The sequence below is a fragment of the Lepisosteus oculatus genome, chromosome 2 (assembly GCF_040954835.1).
Source record: "Lepisosteus oculatus isolate fLepOcu1 chromosome 2, fLepOcu1.hap2, whole genome shotgun sequence".
NCBI classification, from domain to species: domain Eukaryota; kingdom Metazoa; phylum Chordata; class Actinopteri; order Semionotiformes; family Lepisosteidae; genus Lepisosteus; species Lepisosteus oculatus.
In genome coordinates, this window is record NC_090697.1 from 60,953,708 (window position 1) to 60,976,620 (window position 22,913).

At 35.3% G+C, this 22,913-nt stretch overlaps 2 protein-coding genes across 4 annotated transcripts in view; one reads left to right on the top strand and one right to left on the bottom strand.

Annotated features, from left to right (window-relative positions):
* Nucleotides 1–4,485, top strand: part of mrps18a (mitochondrial ribosomal protein S18A) — a 36,515-nt gene extending 32,030 nt beyond the window's left edge. Inside the window, exon 6 of the mRNA XM_006625782.3 lies at nucleotides 3,854–4,485. Coding sequence (XP_006625845.2) covers nucleotides 3,854–3,998 — 145 coding nt within the window. The 3' untranslated portion in view covers nucleotides 3,999–4,485. The remainder of the gene's footprint in view (nucleotides 1–3,853) is intronic.
* rsph9 (radial spoke head component 9) overlaps nucleotides 1–17,150 on the bottom strand; it is a 29,021-nt gene extending 11,871 nt beyond the window's left edge. For 2 of the 3 annotated variants that reach the window (XM_015345829.2, XM_015345821.1), the window contains exons 1-5: nucleotides 16,785–17,150; nucleotides 15,013–15,178; nucleotides 14,223–14,352; nucleotides 13,189–13,335; nucleotides 6,497–6,523 (exon numbers count right to left, since the gene is read on the bottom strand). In XM_015345829.2, the coding sequence (XP_015201315.1) occupies nucleotides 6,497–6,523; nucleotides 13,189–13,335; nucleotides 14,223–14,352; nucleotides 15,013–15,178; nucleotides 16,785–17,011 (697 nt within the window). In that variant the 5' untranslated portion in view covers nucleotides 17,012–17,150. Of the gene's footprint in view, nucleotides 1–6,251; nucleotides 6,524–13,188; nucleotides 13,336–14,222; nucleotides 14,353–15,012; nucleotides 15,179–16,784 lie in introns of those variants that run through there. The other variant, XM_006625703.2, reaches the window with a different exon arrangement.
* Between the last annotated feature and the right edge of the window lie 5,763 nt (nucleotides 17,151–22,913).

Below are 22,913 nucleotides of genomic sequence, written 5' to 3' on the forward strand. Positions count from 1 at the left end.
CTGGCTGACCAGCACTACTTTGCCCTTTCATTCATTAACTAATTCAGATAAATGACTGTATAAAATGCATTGGGTACATTTTGTCCAACGTGCTTGCCAACTTTAAAACAAATAACATTGTGTTTGCACATCAGATCTGTTATTTCCCAGAACCTAATTTGGTGCTATCATTTCTTCAGACCTTGGCATGTCAGATCTGTGCGTAATATAGAAGGTTAAATAAAGGATAGGCTTACGTACCTATTTATCTAGCTCATTTTAAAAATGGTTATCAAGCAAAAGACCTCCATCCATTACTTTGTGAAGCTGCATGACTAAATTTACACAGTTTACGAAGATGAATACTCAAACGTTCACTATAAAGATCTTCAAATCTCCTTGTTGTGACTGCACGATGTTTGTATAGAACTGTTTTTCAGCCTTCACACCCTGGCAGTCATAAATTGAGTGTTGTTGTATGATGGATTGATAAAAGTTTTGGAGGAAAAAGAGGAAGGATGTTGTAGTTTAATTTTTTGGATTATTCACTAGTTTTACTGTTACTCTCTAACATGTTTAATTGAGTCTTCAGCATTAAAAGGGTATCTCTCTTGTATCTTGCCATTGGCATAGAGCAAGCCGATGTTTTGGTTCTACTGATTTTTTCTCATGAACTTGCTTCACCTTGCTTTCATTATCTTGCTGGCAGGAGGAACAGTCCTTTACTTCCAGATGGCCAATCTTTACTTTGCTTATTTCTCACACATTGCTGTTTCTAACTTGTATGTCCCTTGTGATACATACATCGTAGTCTAGTGAGAAAACTTTCTAAGTTGGGGGGGGGGGGTAAGTTGTCACACATGACAAAGATTCTTAGTGATCGTAATTTCAACCTTGATTCAATTATTTATCAATTTTTAATATCAAGGTACATCTATATATGCATTGTTCTACGCCACAGAGAAATGCATTCAATTTCTAGAATTATTAAAGAGGACACCAGAGAAATATAACTGAGAATTACTCCTCACCTCACGTCTCTGCTAAAATGTCTGTTTTTCATCAAAGCAGAAAGTATCTGTGCCCTTTGACCAATGTTGTCATTAAGGGAAGGGTTCCAGTTTAACATTATGGATATTACTGAAATAAAAGCAAACTAGTTTTTGTTTTGGAAAATGAATGAGTGGTGTAATGAAAAAAAAAGAGGTAATTAGTTCAAATGTAAAGAGAGATGTATTGTTCTGGCCTGATAAATGCAAAATTGATCATTAATAATTTATTAACTAACTGATGGAGTATGGCAAGTGCAGTGCGTAAGAGAACAAACCTCTTTAAAGCTTTAACATGCAACTAGTATGAAAGAAAATTTGCTTTGAAACTACAAACACTAACATAAATCATATTAACTGCCAAAAATGCTGATAGTGCAACATATGTGTTTTAAATGGGGGTATTTTTTTAAAAGGCTGTATCCAGTGAAACACAAATATATATATAAAAGCTTTCTTCAGATTATTCATATTAAGAGTCAAGAATGTTTGTTATTCCAAACACTGCTAAAATATCACATTAAAGAGCAAAAAAAATTAGGAGTGAATTGCTTAAAAATGCTAGTGAGAACAGAATGACAATTGGATGATAAAAAGGTATAAAGAGAAGATAACTTCTTTTGTAACAGGTTTTTATGTCCAATCTCCAAGATTAATTTACAGCAGGTTAAATATTTTTTATTTGTGGTAGAATGGATAATAAGTCATTTTTTTTGTTTTAAAAAATGATTTCAAATAATCTTTTATTATGTTTGTTTTGTACCTGAAGTTGATGGGAATAAAAAATCTGTAATGATTGTTCTTGAACACTAAACACTGTAATATCAGTGCCGTGGATCCTAAGTCTGTGTTTACCAGCTAGTTGACCTAAATTGGTTCCTGTCTTAACATGATTTAACATAGTAGTTGTTGAACTAGTTAGCACTTTATCATAAGATTAATTAGGACCAGAATCCATACAGTCCTCCTAGCTGGTCTGGTAGTAGTGCTCCTCAAAGTGTGTTCTATTTATTAAAAAATGTCTGCATCTTATAACAATAGATTGTATTACTGTAACTACCAATAAAGTATACAATGCACTGTGATTTTGTTTTACCCCTTACCAATTGTCTCATTTAAGTTGCAAATATAAATTGTTTATTTAAAACTGCAAAGATCAAGCTGGACACATTCTTTTGTTATATGCAAAAGACAATTTTCAGAAAAAAGTAAATTCCAATTTATGGATTTCATAATTATTCAGGACTAGCTGGAAGTATTTAAGTCTGTATTTAAAGACAGATCTCTACCAGCTGTGCACAGTTGGATGGTGTAATTTCTGCCCATTATTCCTGGAAATGTCACTCCATCTCTGACAAGTTAATTGGGGATGGATGGATGGAGTGTCATCATATATCTTCTTTAGAATTCAGGCTTGGATTTTAACTAGGGTATTCAAGGCAAGGACATTCACACTCTTCTTGTCAAATCACTCCAGTGTGGCCTTGGCCTTGGGCTTTGGGCCGTTGTCCGGCTGAAATTTAAAACTGTGCTGAAAAAATCACATTTTTTGCTGACTAGGATTTAGCTATACTTAACACCATCTAGTTCCTCTCAATCCTGACAAACTTCCCTGTCCCTGATGATGAGAAACATTTCCATAATGTGATGCTTCAAAGCAGAAATATAGCTGACTGTGGGGAATCCTGTGAAAGTTCAGTTTTGTTTTGTCTGACCACAAAATAGTCTCACGTGTCCACAATATCATTTGCATACTTTATTGCAAACACATTTTCATTTGTGGCTGCTTTATTGCTTTTTACCCATACATATCAGCTTTATATAGGCACTAGCACACTATAAACACTGAATCTCAGACATAGAGCTTTCAAAGTCACTGCTGGCTTTGCAGTTGCATCCCTAAACTGTTTCCTGCTTACCCCTTTGCATAGATGAGAAGGTATAGAAGTGTAGCCTAATCAAAGTCAGCCATTGAGTTACTGATTGAAATAAAACATCTATTGGCAGCTCAACGGTGCTGTTTTTAAGGACCTAAGAACAGTTTGTCACTCTTGCACTTGTATGTACAGTATAGAAATGTTTGATGAAGAAACCCCAGTCTCTCCAAAACTGATGTCAAGGCTTCCAGACTGACTTTTATATGTGATGATCTAGTGAATGTCTTTCCAGCAAACTCATGAGGTGATGTTTCTTCAAGAATAGTAAAATTCATATTAGTACAGAAATTGACAGGAGCAATATTTACTCCCAGTCCATGAAGGATATTTTTCCATCACATTCTATAGGTAACTTACAAATGTCAATGAGTGTAGACCTGGAAACAGTGGGAAGAGACCAACTATGAGAACAGTTGATTCAAATTAAGTCATTAAGAGTCCAGGCTGGAATGAAAAGCAGAAGACACAGCTGCTCTCCAGGACCAGGAGTGAATATCACTGATCTACAGGATTATATGAATGTGACAATGGGAATCAGTTTTTGTGCAAAATCTCTAATAGCAGTGCCACATTTAAAATTTGCAGATACACGGTAGAATGTCCTGATGTCCAACATAAAAATGATCTGGATGAACAGACTAGACAATAGTAGACAGTAATAGATTATATTTCTATGTCTAGAGTGCTAATGTCTATATTATATGGAGTAAGATTATAACATCATTCCTTTAACCTTTTGTTTTGAAATGGTAAACTATAGTGAAATGCAATATTTCTGCTCAATTTAATGTTAATTTTTTAGATTGGGATTTTTCAGATATCGCCAGAATTTTACAGTGTGAATACGGAACCGGTGTTAATGTATTTTTATTTATTGTTTCTTTATAGGTATTTAACCCGTTGGTCTGTTGACACAGTGAAGCCTATTTGGAAAAAAGGACTGAAATGGTGCAAGAAACCAATGCCTGTAGGCCACTATAAACTGCAAGATAATGTCCAATATGGGAAGAAACCATACTATATAAACCACTGAAAAATGTTACAAAATCTGATAATTAAAAGCAAATGCAATAACAAATACATGGTAGAATTTTTTCATTCATCCACCTATTTTTATCCATTCAAGGTTTGAATATTTATACTGGCCAGATAAAAAAACATCATAGATTTGTGAAAAATTGTATAAAGGCATTAGCTGTACACTTTGCAGAACTGTATTTCTTTCCATAGCTTTGTAATATACTGAAACTACCTGGAATGTAATGTACAGTTTATAGGCTAGTGTACATTTTTTGTCACAAATAAATGCTGTAAAAGTTTAATTTGAAATGCATTTTATTGACAGTGCATTTACATTCAAATTTTCGAATTGTAATCATATACCAAACATTTGTTTTGTACTTTAAAAAAGAGAAAGGAATTATCTGGTATGTGTCTTGTGTTTGACAAGGTCCCAAAATAAAGTACTATGTAAATAAAAATACCTGTGTTGCCATATAAATAAAATACCTTTGTTTCAATTATTGCACAAATGTTTCTTAATAGAAGTTGGATTGAGAAATTTACATTCAAAAACATAATTTAAATAGAAATAATTTAAACAATACTGTTACACTGACAGTATTGTTCAAAATTTTTGTTTTAGCTAAGTATCAACTAATCAACTGATATTTTTGTTTAATATTTTATTCCAATATACAACACTGTATCAAATACATTTTAGATGAATCACCTTCATAATCTTTAACAGGACATTACATTACATAAAGTGCATAAGAGGTCATGATATTTATTTATTGTTAGAAAACATGTTTATGGCAGCTGGTACAAATGACCTCTTATGCATGTTACATCATTTGCATGTCCTTGTAATGCATTATGCCTGTGATTATAACATCTTGTTAAGCCATTATCCAACAACATTCAAATAAAGTGTCACTGCAGTTTCTTGTAACATATTTTTAAGAAGTGATCCCTTATACAACTAACTTGAAATTGTAAAGCATTACCTTTAAAAAAGTAACTTTACCTAAAAGCTGTTTATAATTATCCCAATGCCTTTATGGACACCTGGAGATTCTGCACAGCATTGCAGTTAATGTTTGACATTCACCATCAGTATGAAAAAAGGTTAAATTTGAAGTTGAATGATTATGACACTAAAGTGCATTTAAAATTTAAAATGGATAATTCCAGTAATGGATGCAGCAAAATTTATATTCTGATTGTAGTTTCAAGTTTCAAAATAAAACTATTCTGTGATTGTTAACTCCTAACAACTTTACAATTATGGGAAGGACAAAAAATTAAGGAGATGCGGAACTCAGATTTGTTTGGTTGTTAGTTAATTGATTCAAGATTTAAAGTCCCTAGTAAATCAGTTTCTAAAGGATGGTTAGAGTGTATTTAAATTACTGTAACTTTAAAAAAATAACTTCAGTTTTTTATGAAAACAACATTTTTGACTTCTGGACATGGTTTCCTTCCTGGGCTGGAAGTAGTTCTTTACATTGACTCGTTAATTCTTTTTTTAGGATTTTGAATTTCTTCAAGTCAGTTCCAGCCTACACATACAATACATGAAAAGCTCCAGTCATCACATTGGTATTCTAGTATAAAGTCCATTAAACCTGGATTTTGACACATTCTGAGTCAGACTGTTTTAGCCAGCAGCCATATCACCCTGCAGCTCACAACTGGCAACCCACTGAAGCTAAGCAGGTGTGAGCCTGGTCAGTACCTGGATGGGAGACCTCCTGGGAAAAACTAAGGTTGCTGCTGGAAGAGGTGCACTCACCCTGCAGCTCATGTGGGTCCTAATGCCCCAGTATAGTGACGGGGACACTATACTGTAAACAGGTGCCGTCCTTCAGATGAGACGTAAAACCGAGGTCCTGACTCTCTGTGGTCATTAAAAATCCCAGGGCATTTCTCAAAAAGAGTAGGGGTGTAACCCCGGCGTCCTGGCCAAATTTCCCATCGGCCTTTATCAATCATGGCCTCCTAACAAACCCCCTCTATGAATTGGCTTCATTACTCTGCTCTCCTCCCCACTGATCGCTGATGTGTGGTGAGCGTTCTGGCGCACTATGGCTGCCGTCGCATCATCCAGGTGGATGCTGCACATTGGTGGTGGTTGAGGGGAGTCCCCATTACCTGTAAAGCGCTTTGAGTGGAGTGTCCAGAAAAGAGCTATATAAGTGTAAGCAATTATTATTATTATTAAACATTCAGAAAACGTATATAGTGTAGTTATAGGATATCAAATCACAAAATATGGAATATATTAATATTATCAAAATGTTTATTTAAATCAAGTTTCCACATCCAAAAGGAAAGAACTGATATGATCTTACACCTAAAACTGAATGTCTTTTGGTTGCAAATTGCTTTTATCCTATAACATGAAAGGTAAGTCCATGTTCTTCAGGCCTGTCCCCATGTAGATGTATCCATGTTGTGGAGTCATTGGAACATGATAAAATGTGAGACCAAGCCAGAGTAAATTCCGCAGGACAACCACACTGTTACCTTTTTCAAACTGCAGGCTCCATGATCCTGAAACCACAACAAAACATTCAATGATTAACAGATTTTACAAGGGAAAAATATGGTAAATTATTTTTTTACAACAAAAAGACTGTAAAAAGATCACTTTATTGGCCATATACAATTTCTTTCATTAGGATTTAATCTTTTTGCATACCCCAGCTTGCTCTTTATGAAACACAGACACACAGACAGGGAGAGAAGTTTGGGGTCAGAGCACAGGGTCAGTCATTGTACAGGGCCCCTGGAGTAGTTGGGGTTAAGGGTCTTGCTCAGGAGCCCAAGGGAGTAGGATTCCTCTGCCAGCCACAGGATTTGAACCAGCAACCTTCCAGCAACAGGCACAGATCCTTGGCAACAGAGCCACCTCATAGAGCTCATAGAGCTCATAGATAAAATGTAATAAATGGAAATGTAATAAACAGTTCTAAGAAACAATAACTGAGCTGTGAAAGACAGAAATGGAAGAATTCCTGTGCGCAGGATCTGCATGAAAATGTTCGCATCCAACATCATGCAAATAAGGAATCATTTCCATAGGAAGTTAAGGTTCCATTTTACTTAACGTTGGCATATTATAAAATTTAGTCTACAATAAGGAACAAGTTAAAACCATATCTATACATTCACACCAGTACAACAGATTAACAGGATATGCGCTGTAGAATTCTTAAAGTAAGAATTCTAGCAGAATTGAACACATGTAGAAGATAAAGCAGATATAAACTATTTGAAAGCATTAGAGATGGTTCCCAGGGTACCCAATGAGAGGCAGTTCATGATAATGTATGTTCATTCAAAGCTTCCTTCATTATTGTTCTTTGGCAGTACTACTAAGGGGAGTCTATTACACAATTCCAGAAGTGGAGTCCCACAAGATTTGGTGGCAATTACTCTTCCTTATCTCTAAAGAATAAGGACTGGGGGACCATTACAGAGAATATTCGACACTCCAAGAGGTTCAGGCAAGGGCAGAAAAGGTCCAAGTAGGTAAACGAAATTGTAAACATGGCATGAGTAATACAAAATCATAAAACTGCCACAGAAGGTTTACATTATGTAATCCAGAGAAAAAAACTTTCACAGCCATAACAGAAGTTCTGTTCAGAAGTGATGAAACTACACAATACTATTGTTACACCAATCTGGAATGCAGACAAAACTCATTCTAGGACAGACTGAGGGCACACACTTTCTAATAAAAGATAGTTGGCATTTTGTAGAATGTTAAAGTATATTTGACCCTTGATATTATTTTAAATTGAAATAATGATTACAGTATATAATGCAGATCAAACTGGAAGCTTACCAATAGACAATTGGGCCCTTAGTGTTAAAATTAATAGAATAATCACTACAATATTATTAAATTATCAAACTATGTTAAGGAACTGGGAATGCTGGGATCTTTCAAAATAAAGTTTGATGTCGAAATCTCTTTTCTTAAAGAAAAATGAAAAACAACTTCAAGCGTTTATGGACTTGAATATGCAGCCAAGCCAAAACAGCCAGAGCAAAAGTACATCTAAAAATGGAGGAGGAGAATGCAAGCAGTCTTTGAAAAGGTCTTCTATACAGAGATATTCTCAGTTTGAAATCCTCTAATCAAACTCAGTCTTCTCAATCTTCATTTATCCACTTCATGGAGAAGCATAGGAGAATAAATGAAATAGAAATTTATATATACATAGATATATTAAAATACAGGTTGTTTATAATACTCACATGCTTCTTTTTTTAAGACATATTATCTGCTAAATTATATTCTTCAAAGTATTCTAAGCAGATACACACTTTTTGTTTTAAAGGGGCAAAGTCAAATATTTATGTAGTATGCACCAATACAGAGTTTTTTATCCATTTATTTTCTAACTACTTCTTCCAGTTCACGGTAGCGGGGGAGCCAGAGACTATGCCGGGAAGCAAAGGTCGCAAGACACCGTGGAGAGGCCGCCAGTCCATTGTAAGGCAGACAGACACAGACACCAGAACCAATTTTCCCAGGAGCCATTTAACCTACGAGTATGTGGGAGGAAACCAGAGCACCTGGAGAATACTCACACCAACACAGGGAGAACACATAAAATCTACTCAAATTACACCCTGGTCCAGAATTGAACCCAGGGCCTCAGTGCTGCAAGAAAGCCATACTAACCATTGTACTGATTTTTGAAGATCTGAATAAACGTTAACATTGTCTGAAATTAAATTGTCTAAATTTCCACAAGCCATTAAGGCATCAATATGGAATAGTGGTTAGGTCTCTGATCCCTTAACTACTGTAGATGCCCGTAGGTTCACCTCCCAAATCAGATACTGCTGTTGTACCCTTGAACAAGATACTATTGCAATCTGAGTGAGCTCAATACCCAGCTGTATAAATAGGTACAAATGCACAACACTTTGGATAGAAGTGCCAGCTGAATTTTACCCTAATAGTTATTCATCAGAATGCCAAGTAGTGCACTAAAGGGAAAACATTCCTAGAGTTCTATAGAGGGCATGAACAAATAAAACAAACATGTTGGACTAGTTACCTAATTTTAGGATTAATTTAGGATCTGAAAAATCAGAATATTGCATTTGTTTAGTCTGCATTCACAAGAAAATAGGTCATGTTGAACATTATAGTGTTATGAACAAATCAATGTGCAGTCGTCTTACATGACATCTGCAAAGCTTGTTTTTTTGATACCTTGAATATTGTAGACAGAAAATTTATACTTCCTAGCCAGTAGGCATGTTGCATGTTATAGAATCTGCCAAACTGCAAACAGCAGCAATGGTACAGTATGTGAGGTGTCTAATAAGAGATCCAACAGCTGTGAACTCAGATCATTCTTATCTGATAATCATATTTTATTTTTGATACTTTTCTCTCCATGGTACATAGTCTGTTTAAGCTCAGCAACATTCAACATATTAAGATGCATTGTTATGCTTGATACATTTCAATGCCAGTAATGAAACCTCTTAAATATGAACCTAAAAAAAACTATTTTCAAAAGCATTTTTGGTGTTCACATCCAATAATTTGTGCTTCAGAGGCCCAAATCAGTGTCAATCAATCAATCATTCATTCCTATACATAACTTTTACAATGCACACAGAATACATTATCTTTCACATGTATACATTCCTGTGCCAAATCAAAGGAGAAATGTAAAGAATATGTAGAAAATGTCTAAATATACATACGTACTGTATGTGGTCTTGTGGTCTACTAATACTGACTATTTCTGTTGGCTTTAATAGCCTTCAAAAAAATAGTTACCAAAAAATTACCACTATGAGCATTAGAAGGAATTCAAGTTTTTATAGGAATTATACAGCCAAAAGTAGAATGAAGGCTAATTAAAGCAATAAGCAATTATTAACTCAATTCAAAGATTGATACATGACTACCATTCTAGTTAGACTACCTAATGAGTTAATTGAGCCCATTTATTTTTCCTTACAGGAGAAACCTGGCCAGAAAATCTGCTTTTAAATGAAATTTCACTGGTGGCAGTTTTAATGTGCCACAGGTGTCTAGCAGCTGCTACAAAAATGAAAGAAAAGTCTACAGACATCCCCAACCAGTTCACAAAAATAAATGATTTGCTTGCAGCTGAATGGTTTCAGAAAACAAAAGTAAATTCTTACTGTATAAGAATTTAAATGCATTTAAAAACATTTTTAACAAAAATCACCATTGGTGTTAATGAGCAGAACCTTATCAATATTCCTTATCTAATTTCTATATTGTATATGACAGAAAATATTATTTCTGTAAGGTCAAAATTGGCTTTTTGACCTTTATCAGAGAATCATTCATTTGTTAGGGGTAATTTAAGAACCTAATAAATATTTGTTTACAAATTATATTTAGTGCCAGTGAAATAAATTCCTGTCATTATGCCTATGATAAAAATGCTTAAATGTAATTGAAGCTCCATAAAACATGGCAAAATGTACACAAACATTGTTTTATTAAGGCTCTTAATGAGCCCATAAATCTTTTGAAATTGTTTTAAAGCCATGCCCTGGCCTGCTTCTTGTCATTAAATTTAACCAAACACCTTATGCCAGCATACAAGATATGACTGTTTTTCACCATAGAACTTGCTCATATTGGAAGTGACCTTCCACATTTAAAAGTATTTTTGTACATCTGAGCTAATTTAGTTCAGGTGGGTAGCTGCGTCATCATGCTTAGGCTGTAAAGGAACAAGTAATAGGTTTATTCCATGCTGTGAAGAGAAGAAAACACCACATTTTGGCTGTGGAGCCTTCTTTGGGTGTCATTCCATTCAGCATGGAATAAACCTATTACTTTAGCTAATTTAAGTTCAACATAGTAATGGAGGAATACTTAAACCTATTTTAGTTTTTGATTTCTCTTTTTAGTTTTAATTGACATTTAACTTCTTTCTCCTATAACAGTGTTCAGTTTGAGCAATGAGACAACACTGAAAAGGGGAAAAGAATATTTTTGAAAGTACTGTAGTTATAATCCTAATCAAAATACTCTGTAAGGAATGTGTGAACATGGTATTCCAGAATACTCGGAATGCACAAACCTTGCTTGAGCTTCCCATTTGTTTTTAAAATTTTAAACACCATAACTTTTGAATATCTGAACCACTCCAGAGCATCTTTATTTTTTTAATTCTTCTGAATGGGTCAGTTTGGCATAGACATGACAGTGTTTATACAGTATGTTAAGATAAACATGGGTTTTCCAAGTTGATATTCTTTTCATTGTTGATTTTTTTCTGTTGCAAAACCAACTTTATATATACACTGTACATAAGGAAGATAAGTCAAAGCATCAATAAAAGCTGCTAGTTAGTAGACAGACTTGAAATCAAAAGAGCAGTGGAAACAGGCTTTTCCTTATAGGGCAGATGCATGTAGCCATCCATACAAAACTTTACAATTGGTGTGTGGGAAAGAATTACTGGACATTACTACTAAAGTGCAGTAAAAGGTAAGGGGTCCAAAATATGACTGTATAACTTGGACGAAGATCTAAAAATTCAACATCCTTGCGCTAGGATCAGAAGATCAGAGAAGGACTTTCTTTCACCTATCAGATGTAAAATCAAAATATTAAAAATATATTTTCCTTTCCTTTTTTCCTATGTCTTTTGTTTTTTTTTTATTTTCTGAATTTTCTTTTTTGTGTATTGATCGGTACAAGGAAATCAATAAAAAATCGATAAGAACATCTTTACACTAAAATATACATAACTTTTATTTAAGGGTACTCTGATTGATACATTTGGTTTAAGCCTCGTATACAACCACATATACTCACCACATATACTGATCACACATGCCTAATGGATTTAATCAAATAATTTAAGCAAATGTATTAAACAAAATCACAAGATATGTTAGCAAAATACAGATAAAAATGCATTATAAACCCGCACAAATTCATGATGTATGAACTTAATCATACTTAAAAAACTATGTACTGTATAATATACATAGTGCAGCCTGTGCAGCTGCTGCTAGCTGGCAAAGGTTGTCTGGTTGCAGTTGTCTGATCTAGCAATGACAAGATCTCAGCCATGTTTTCTTTAAGTTATGCCATTGTGATTTTAGCACCATCCTGCTGGAATATCAACACCAGACTGATTTGCAAGAATAGCCAAAACATTGTTTCAAGAGCTTCACCAATGATTTGCCTAGTATTAAGGTTCTGCGTCTAAGTCTTAAGTCTACATCGAAAGGGTTCTTCTATTAAAACATAGTTCTACTTTATCTTTTTTAAATATAGAATAAACAGTTATTTTTTATGACTTTAGATTTACAATCTCCAATTATGAATCTCACGTCTGGGCTCAGGGCTGTGAATCTTGAGACCACACACAAGGGAGAATTAGGAAACGTAGACAGACTCCTCCGACCCACCTACTTTTATACCATTTATCTTTTAACATGTCACAAAACAACAAAGCCTAATACCACAGGTTCAGTGCTGACTGGAGGAGATTTGCAATCGACAGCATCACAAAACGTCTTTAAAATCAAATCAAATCAAAGTTTATTTATCAAATGCACAACAATACGGCGTGCAGCGGTAGTTACTGGCAATGAAATGTATTTTAATACATCACAGTGTCAACTTCAATCACGCATGTTATAATATGTTGAAATGAATATGAATTATGACCCATTACGCTGAAAAATGCGCTTTATTATACTGTAACTTACAGTAGGATTATTTTTTGTTCTAGAGTGAATTTCGTCTTCAATTACTGCCAGGAGAGCTGTCATTTTTGTTTGGTAATAGACGTTTAAAACATGGTTTCTGACTCACTGTAATTCCAAAATGTAACAATACTGTACGTATTTTTTAATCAGTAACTTCTCAATTAAATATTCTCTTATGTGCAATACATTATTAAATTAGCACACTGAGGTTCAAAAACGTTTAAAATTGTACAAGTTCAAATTCCTGGACGTAAACAAATTCAAGGCAAACAATTACAGACAGCTGAGCCTTGTCTGTTAAAATTATCACCAAATCTTTAAAGTAATACCATTCCATTGCATACGTACATTTGTATTAAGAATAAATGCTTCTAATAACTAAGCTATTTAATTAGCAGTTTAATTAATTCAAACTAATGGGCGCTCTAAATGACCAAAATACCAGGGCACTACCTGTTATCTCTTACCTTTTGGTATATCTTCTTCAATTGAATCCAGAAAATCAATTGATGGGTCTAGATCAGCTTTCTCCAGAAGAGATTTCTTCTTAAGGTTAACCGGTTCAGAAAAGTGAAAATAGTTGCTTATCTTTCCAGCTTCTGTTACAGACAGCCCTGAAGGAACATAACTGTTTTGTTTACTAATCTTTAATCACTGACCCAATTTTACTGACCATTCTTTTTTTCCCCCATCCCTAAAATAAAATTGATACCCAACTCAGAATGTGAAGCAAACACACAGAGAGAAGAAAAACCTGACAAATTTTCATCTGGCCACCCCAAAAATATAAATATATATAGATAAGTAGTTTAGGAAATCAAAAACAAAATTACATATAATACATCTCTGGAAAATCTTTTGCTGAGAAGTTCATCAACCTCATCTGATTCTATTTCATTTGAATACTGGCATATAATTTGAATATAAAAAGTAATATAAAAATTGTACATTTATTGCTGTATAAGATGAGGTATACAAAAAATAGGTGACACTTCAAAGTTTTATAAAGTTTCTGCTTTTAGCTGGGGACACATTTCGCAGATCAGTATCAAAAGGAATAAGGAGGAATTAAACTCTAAAGGTCTATATCTACAAGATTCATTACCAAATTAAATAAGAGAATGCACTACTAAAGTACAGTGATCCCAAATATCGACACTGGATCCATAATAAGTCATTAATTTACCTTTTTCTCAAACGTAAATGCAAAACTTTATAAATGCTATATATATATTTACCTTTCAATGGTAACATAACATTATTATAATAGTTCTCTTAAATTTGTTAAACCTGTTAATAGTAAGATTTAAATAGATTTAAACAATATGATACGCTATTTTAAGGAATAGTGACTGAGTTTTTAAAAAAGCTCCTTTCAGAGATGCGTTCATAATAAAGCCAGATGTTGAAACTTGTGTTGGCTAAACCTTATTTGTTTTACATTACTAATGGTTTTATGATTGTGTACTTTTAGATAAGGATGCAATATATCTCAAAGTACCTTCAAAACTCCTGTTGCTTGTGACATGGCCATGTGGAGTCTTGATAAATGCTCCCCTTGGTACTACTGACACTTCCTTATCTATGATGGATATTGTGGCTGCAAGCCGCTTTTCCTCTTTGACTTTTACCTGCAATAAAACATTAGGCCAAAAAAAAGTATGTTTTTTTACAATTACAGTGGTTTACTAGGTGTGATTAAGTAACTCCAAGAAAATGATCATTATTATCCTGTCCTGTTATTAATCCCCCCCAAAAAATGTAATTTGAGAGATGTGTAAAAACCCCATAATTCAGGAAACAAAGACCATTTTGTTGTTTTTTTTTACATAATACCATCAACAATATTTTTTTTAAATAAAGCCTTATGAAATCAGTGACAAACTTATTTCTCCAAATGCTCTGTCACAGATGTACTCAAGGTATGCCCAACCTTTTCTTTTCTTAACAACCTAATTTTGTGTAAGCTTCCTTTTCAATATTTGTGTTTGTCGTTGTTTGGTTTTTGTATATTATTTTCCAAACAAACAAGAGTTTATGATATTTCTTCAATTCATCAAATAAGTGAACCGCATTTATGGGAAATACAGTCACCAAGAATGGGTAAGTACTGTATGAATACATGATTGTTTTTTTCTACACATTTTTTAATATGGTATTGTACAACATATCAATTCAGTTATCTGGATTGCAGTAGTTACAGTACACTATTTAGAAAATGATCCACAACAAGGAGATCTCATAAAGGAAGAGTAATGTGCTCCAATCTGGCTTGGGTTGTTTTTACTCACTGTAATTTCCTCTTCCACAGCCTCATCACCTTCCCCCAGCTTCTTTGTCTCAATGTGCTCATACTCATAGGAAGGGTCTCCCATAAATCGGCCCTTCACGACAGATATCTCTGTAATCATTGTGTCAGTGGCGGGAGGGAGCAGGTGCCAGTCCATGCAATTCAAACTGCCAGGTGAAATTGTTATTATGTAGATGTATGCAGTACAGACACGTATTTTGCAAGTGCAAGAGCTCTTTCCTCAGTCCATTAAACTGCCCTCTATCCTAGAACTAATAGGCAATCACTTCCCTGAGTGTACTGTACAATCTGTGCTCTTCATTGACAAAAAACAACTCCAAGATAACTATCATCTCTTTAACATTCATTCAGAGCCAAAGACATGAACCTTATATATATTAAACAACACAGATTCTGCTGCCAACAGCACCTGCCACACTTAACGATGTTCTCAAAAGTACACAATAATTCCTAATGAATTTGCAGTGTTTAAATATTCATTCATTCATATCACTGATACCACTATTATTTACACTGTTAAATTGTTACACTGTTAAATATCTCTGATTATTTACAGTTATCAATCATTAACACACTCATCCAATTTACACTGTTTTCAAACAGATACTTATAATCACCCAATTCAGTTTGGAAAAACAGTTTAGCTAAGGTTAAGATTAAATCCACTGCATGTCCAAAAGCCCTGTAATATTCTAAATTATTTCTTTATTATTCTAATTGCATCCACCCCTCATTCTGGTTATTATTGTAAACATCTAGATTCGTCATTTTATTTAACAGCTCTTTTACAGATTAGGATTCAATTTTTTCATATTGTGTTTCTGTCCAGCTGAAGATTAGTATCCAGTTTATTACAAAACTATTCCAGATGTTTTAAAAGTTTATTTCAAACTAACAAGGATGAGATTTGGTTTATCTGTGGCGTCCTTCATCAAGTCACCTTCCTATATCAGCTATTAAAATAAACAAGCATGAAGATAAACAGCAAATATTCAAAATATATAAGCTTTTTAAAAAGTCTTTTAGGACGTTTTACACACTTTTATTTGTATGCAGATCAGATAGGTTGTTGATGCGCTGCATAAATACTGTATAGACTGCACAACAGCGTGGAGTTTAGCACTGCTGCTTCAAAATTTATGGATCTTTCTGTTCCAGCTTGTGATTCCCGTCAGTATGACGTTTGCATGGTCTCTCGTAATGACTTTTCACTTTGTACTCAGGTTTTCTCCCACCTCCTATTAACGTATTTTAGGTTTGTCTGGCTGTTTTAAATTGTCTCTGTCTTGGCGGGGGAGTGGGAGAGCAAGGGGGCTTCGTGGTTATGGGAACGCCAGAGAAATAGAAGTACAGTAGGTGCGCATGATCGCTTCTTATTTTGACCTTTCAGTTTCTGGAGTTCGTTCTAATAAATTCATATCATTACTATTTGTCATGTGAGCAAATATATTTTGTATGAGCGACGGCGGTCTGGAAGACGGGATATTAACTGCGTATTTTCCAATATTTTTTTTTGCTTAAGTCTAATTTACGTTCTTGCAAGACCTTCCTAGAACATTAACCCTGCACCAAAATGACATATACTGAAATGAAATATTCACTGTGTGTATTTGAAATTCTTAAATCTCCCTAAAGTGCAAACACATCAACTTGCACACAAAAGCAGAGTAGAGAGTATCTATGTGTTAACATATCTGCAAATTTAGGTACGATGTTTTTCGTACTTTAAATTGCATGGTTGCAAGTGCTTACCTGTACAACGTCTTCTTTCCGCGCATTCTGTCTTGTGTAACTCCTTGAGCTATAAAATAATCATTTTTAATCCCCAGAATTTTGCCCCAGAACAGAACACGTTCAAATCTATAATTTCCTTTCAGTATTACCAAAGAAGTCTGCAAAGCTGCCTTCTGCTCAACACTCAGTACTAAGCCGCTGCCAGACACGAGGTCTAGAGAGTAATATAAAGTATTAGAATCCATACTATCTTTAATAAACGTAACAAAAATATACAAAGAAATGTGTAAGATATATTTTGTTACTTCAGTTAATGTATAGGAAACGTAACAGCTTCAGTGCTTTTAAATTCAGCCTTAACCGGAGATGGTTGTCAAGGTAAACAAACTAAAAACCCGTTTCCATAGTGATGTCGTCAAACTGAACATTGACGCATGTGCCATTTTTTTTTCTTTTGCTGCTGTTGTAGTTCACCTGATATTGAAATGAGATCCAGATAGAAATCTGAAATCAATTGTGATTAAGAATTCAGCAGGAGGAAAAGCAGAACACACTGTTACCCCAAGGGTTTTAGGTGGGAAACATTTTGCTAAAGGGATATTTCAAGGCTTCCCCTATTAATTTCCAGAACACAACACAGGGGAAATCATTTTTATTTTTATTATGTTTCTCCTTTCCTGAACACTCATTGCACAAATTAAGGTGGTATAAACCTGTGAAAATAGTGAGATATCCAGAGCACATTTCTGCTGAATTGTCACCTAATTACACTGGGAGACTAAGCAGTATGAACGACAACTTTAAAAATGTTGTCTCTGTTGCCAAACTTTTTGATCCTGGTGAAGAATTAAATAGTCATGGCATGAAAAAATAAGGACATAAAAACAATTTTTAAGATAACCATTAAATAGCCACAGGGTATAATTTCAAGCTCTCCCACAGGTTATTCAAGAAGTGAAGACAGTACACCTTAATAAAAGGAATTAGAATAAGCTGAAGCTGAATTTAATTTGAGAGCACCTGTTGTCCACAAAGGGAGAAATAAAAAGAGGTACAAACATCTTTTTGAGTATCAATTTTTATTTTTCCAAGACACAATATGCAGCACATAAATAGAAACCCTTCTCACCCACCCCCTTTCAATCACCTCAAAAGGTGTAAGGTACAATATATTCTTGAGAATATAAGGTATAATAGGTGCACCTCAGGATAAGAAACTGCCAGGTGTCCCAAAGAAACTTAACCAGTAAAGGCACAGACCTAGAGGACAGTTTAAACCCTGTATTCAGACACTTCTTGGTTCTAAGATGTTTTTGACCACAAGATCTAGAAAATCCCCAAGAACTAGCACATATTTTGATCAGCATGGAATACTACTTAGGTCTCCAGATCCATCACTAGAATAGTGTAGGGTCAAATCCTGGTATTAATGTATGGAAATCACTGGTTGTCAATTACCTTCTGCACTTCAGGAGTCCTCAATTGTAAAGTTTCCTCTTTGAATTTGCTGAGCTTTTTTACATTGCATGCAATCCAATGATATATTAAATATATATCTGAATTTTTTTTACTATAAAAAAGCAACTGCAAAGGAAATTTTCTTGTTGAATCATTTCGTAACATCTAGGCAAAACAACAGAACTGATGTACTGTAATGCTAAAGTCTGGTGAAATAAGTTAGGAAGTAATTAGAGCCATGGGTATAATCTTTTTCATTTTAGCAGGGTATGGAGGCCGGAGAAGGAACGCAAAGAGAAATGAAGAGAAATAAAAAGCAGTAATTCCACTTTCATAAAGATTGTCATAAGATTTTTTTTAAAGATGTGTAAAGATGAAAATCCAGGTATACTTAACACTATGCAGATACAATCAAGGCACTGTATTTCAATATAATAATGTGTCCACTATTGTTTTAAAGCCTTAATAAATCTACCAATTTGTAATGATGTATTCTATTCATTTTATTAATGTGTTTTTATTTAATTTCGTTCAACAACAACACTAATACTTAAAATATACAACAATACCTCAAAATATACCCAATATACATCAAAAGCAATACATTTGTTGTGGCTTCTGCAAAAGAAGAAGAAGCTCCTTGTAGGAGTGTAGAATAAATTGCCCTTCTCACCTGTACCTGTCCATCATAAATTGCTGACCTGTTATGGCTGTTTATTGTAGAAATAAAGATACGCAAGTTGAAGATGAAAGCTCTGTACTCTGAAGTTTTAGAAAACTAGACACTTGAATTACGGTATTGTTGAAACTCAGAACTGAGTGAAGAAATGTATCCAAAAGTTATCCAAAAGTCAAAATAAGAAAGCAAATCCTATAAAGTTACTAATGACTGAAGTCTAAATGACTAGAGATTTAGAGCTCAGCTAAAATGAAAAGCAGCAAACATAGAAACACAGTGGACCCGCAGAACCAATGTTGGAAACCACTGCTCAAGCATATTAAGCACTCTATGGATAATCTTTTTCATAACTTTGTGTAGCAGTGACTGCACAGCTGTGCTTTTGAGGACATGTTACTGAAAAGCTTTTTGGGGCCACTTCTGATAAATGGCTCTGGAATTGTTCCCAGATTGTGCAGGCATGAAGCCAGAGAAGGATTAAACAAATTTATTTTATTCCACAATTCTCATATTATATTAATTATAGTTAGCACATTCTTTAACAAATTCTCTGCTATACTCGTTTACATTTCATTAAAATCTTTAGCCTCCATTTGATTAATTCTATATGCCACCATAATTGAGATTCCTATAGTTTGCATTAAAGAACGGGAATGTGAATGTACATGAATGTGTTCTTTTTGGCGAACTCTTAAGAGTAAATGTCTTCTGAACATCTAGCCCCAATTGACCACTACAGTTAACAGCTTTTGAACAATTAATGATCTCATAACAATGATACCCTATATAAAGTCTAGAGGCTCTTCTGTTTACAGTAGCAAACACTACAAACAGAAGAAGCTTCATTGCTACCACCACAAACCAACCAACTCCAATTTGGGGCTACTAACATTATAGTGTGCTATTTTACATACAGATTCAGCTGGCTACCCCATCTGACTGTGTTTCCCTAATTCTCACACCCACGTGCAATTTGACATTCTTTAAAATGAGAAAAAAAGTGTATTGTAATAGCCATTCCAAAATTCCTTTTCAACATCAGCCATATCATCCTGCAACTCACAACTGACAAACCACTGAAGCTAAGCAGGTATGGAAAACTGGAAAAAACTAAGGTTGCTGCTGGAAGAGGAGTTAGTGGGGCCAGTAGGGGGTGCTCACTCTGCGGTCTGTGTGGGTCCTTATGCCCCAGTATAGTGACTGGGACACTATACTGTAATAAAAGGGGGAGACATAAAACCCTGGTCCCGACACTCTGTGGTCATTAAAAATCTCAGGGTGTTTCTCGAAAAGAGTAGGGATGTAACCTGGCCAAATTTCCCATTGGCCCTTACCAATCATGGCCTCCTAACAATCCCCCTCTATGAATTGGCTTCATTACTCTGCTCTCCTCCCCAATGAGAGCTGGTGTGTGGTGAGCGTTCTGGCACACTATGGGTGCCGTCGCATCATCCAGGTGGATGCTGCACATTGGTGGTGGTGGAGGGGAGTCCCCATTATCTGTGAAGCGCTTTGAGTGGAGTGTCCAGAAAAGCGCTATATACAGTGCCTTGCGAAAGTATTCGGCCCCCTTGAACTTTTCAACCTTTTGCCACATTTCAGGCTTCAAACATAAAGATATAAATTTTTTATTTTATGTGAAGAATCACCAACAAGTGGGACACAATTGTGAAGTGGAACGAAATCTATTGGATTTTTGAAACTTTTTTAACTAATAAAAAAATGAAAAGTGGGGCGTGCAAAATTATTCGGCCCCTTTACTTTCAGTGCAGCAAACTCACTCCAGAAGTTCAGCGAGGATCTCTGAATGATCCAATGTTGTCCTAAATGACTGATGGTGATAAATAGAATCCACCTGTGTGTAATTAAGTCTCTGTATAAATGCACCTGCTCTGTGATAGTCTCAAGGTTCTGTTGAAAGCGCAGAGAGCATCATGAAGACCAAGGAACACACCAGGCAGGTCCGTAATACTGTTGTGGAGAAGTTTAAAGCCGGATTTGGATACAAAAAGATTTCCCAAGCTTCAAACATCCCAAGGAGCACTGTGCAAGCGATCATCTTGAAATGGAAGGAGTATCAGACCACTGCAAATCTACCAAGACCTGGCCGTCCCTCTAAACTTTCAGCTCAGACAAGGAGAAGACTGATCAGAGATGCAGCCAAGAGGCCCATGATCACTCTGGATGAACTGCAGAGAACTACAGCTGAGGTGGGAGAGTCTGTCCATAGGACAACAATCAGTCTTACACTGCACAAATCTGGCCTTTATGGAAGAGTGGCAAGAAGAAAGCCATTTCTCAAAGATATCCATAAAAAGTCTCGTCTAAAGTTTGCCACAAGCCACCTGGGAGACACCCCAAACATGTGGAAGAAGGTGCTCTGGTCAGATGAAACCAAAATTGAACTTTTTGGCCACAATGCAAAACGATATGTTTGGCGTAAAAGCAACACAGCTCATCACCCTCAACACACCATCCCCACTGTCAAACATGGTGGTGGCAGCATCATGGTTTGGGCCTGCTTTTCTTCAGCAGGGACAGGGAAGATGGTTAAAATTGAGGGGAAGATGGATGCAGCCAAATACAGGACCATTCTGGATGAAAACCTGTTGGAGTCTGCAAAAGACCTGAAACTGGGACAGAGATTTATCTTCCAACAAGACAATGATCCCAAACATACAGCAAAATCTACAAAGGAATGGTTCACAAATAAACGTATCCAGGTGTTTGAATGGCCAAGTCAAAGTCCAGACCTGAATCCAATCAAGAATCTGTGGAAAGAGCTGAAAACTGCTGTTCACAAACGCTCTCCATCCAACCTCACTGAGCTCGAGCTGTTTTGCAAGGAAGAATGGGCAAGAATTTCAGTCTCTCGATGTGCAAAACTGATAGAGACATACCCCAAGCGACTTGCAGCTGTAATCGCAGCAAAAGGTGGCTCTACAAAGTATTAACGCAAGGGGGCCGAATAATTTTGCACGCCCCACTTTTCATTTTTTTATTAGTTAAAAAAGTTTCAAAAATCCAATAGATTTCGTTCCACTTCACAATTGTGTCCCACTTGTTGGTGATTCTTCACATAAAATAAAAAATTTATATCTTTATGTTTGAAGCCTGAAATGTGGCAAAAGGTTGAAAAGTTCAAGGGGGCCGAATACTTTCGCAAGGCACTGTAAGTGTAAGCTATTATTATAACACTACCTAATATACTAACCAACAACAACCTCTTAGGCTGAGGAGCCAGCTTAAATAGCTTGTAAGCCCCTCCCCCTCTGGAACAAATCATTTCCTTAAATAACCCTTGAAAACTGGGGTTTTGTTTGGCCTTCTGAGGCCACTATAGGCTGACTCACCCTGGAAGTACCAACACCAAACAAACCGTGAGTAACATCCATTTTGAGAGCACTCTCCATTCACACCACAGTACTCACTTGTACCTGTGTTTAAGTTATGAATGTATATGAAATTAAGTAATAGCAGTTACTAGTCAAGCCTTGAGTGTGCACCCTCAGGAGCTTATCTAGCTCAATGTAAGGTGTATGAATGTTGTATTTTCCGTACTATCTGTACCTTGTGACAGTAACAGCATCAGAGAATCTGAGAATTACTGTAAATATCCTTGCCTTCATCTTATTTAGCCAATGTAGAAAAAAGTAGGCTCCAGTCTAACTTATGTCTTGTCAGCCTTTCAGAAGGCACCAAGGGAGATGTAATACTTTTTTTAAATAAATAATTGGTTGGGTTTTTTTTTTTTTCAAGAAAGAACAACATGCCAAAATTAACAGCAGATACAAAAACATAAAATATCAGTGAAGGGAGCTCACAGAAGGAGAAAGAAAAGTATAAAAAGAGATAATTAAACAGGTTATGAAAATGAAAGGAAGTACGTGTCATATATGCTGTCATATATTTTGAATTTAGCAAAATTTTCTCTAGCCTCACTTGTTTCCATGAGAACAATTTCAGCAAGTGAGTGCATCCAAGTGTGATCTAAGGGTGCTTCAGTCTCC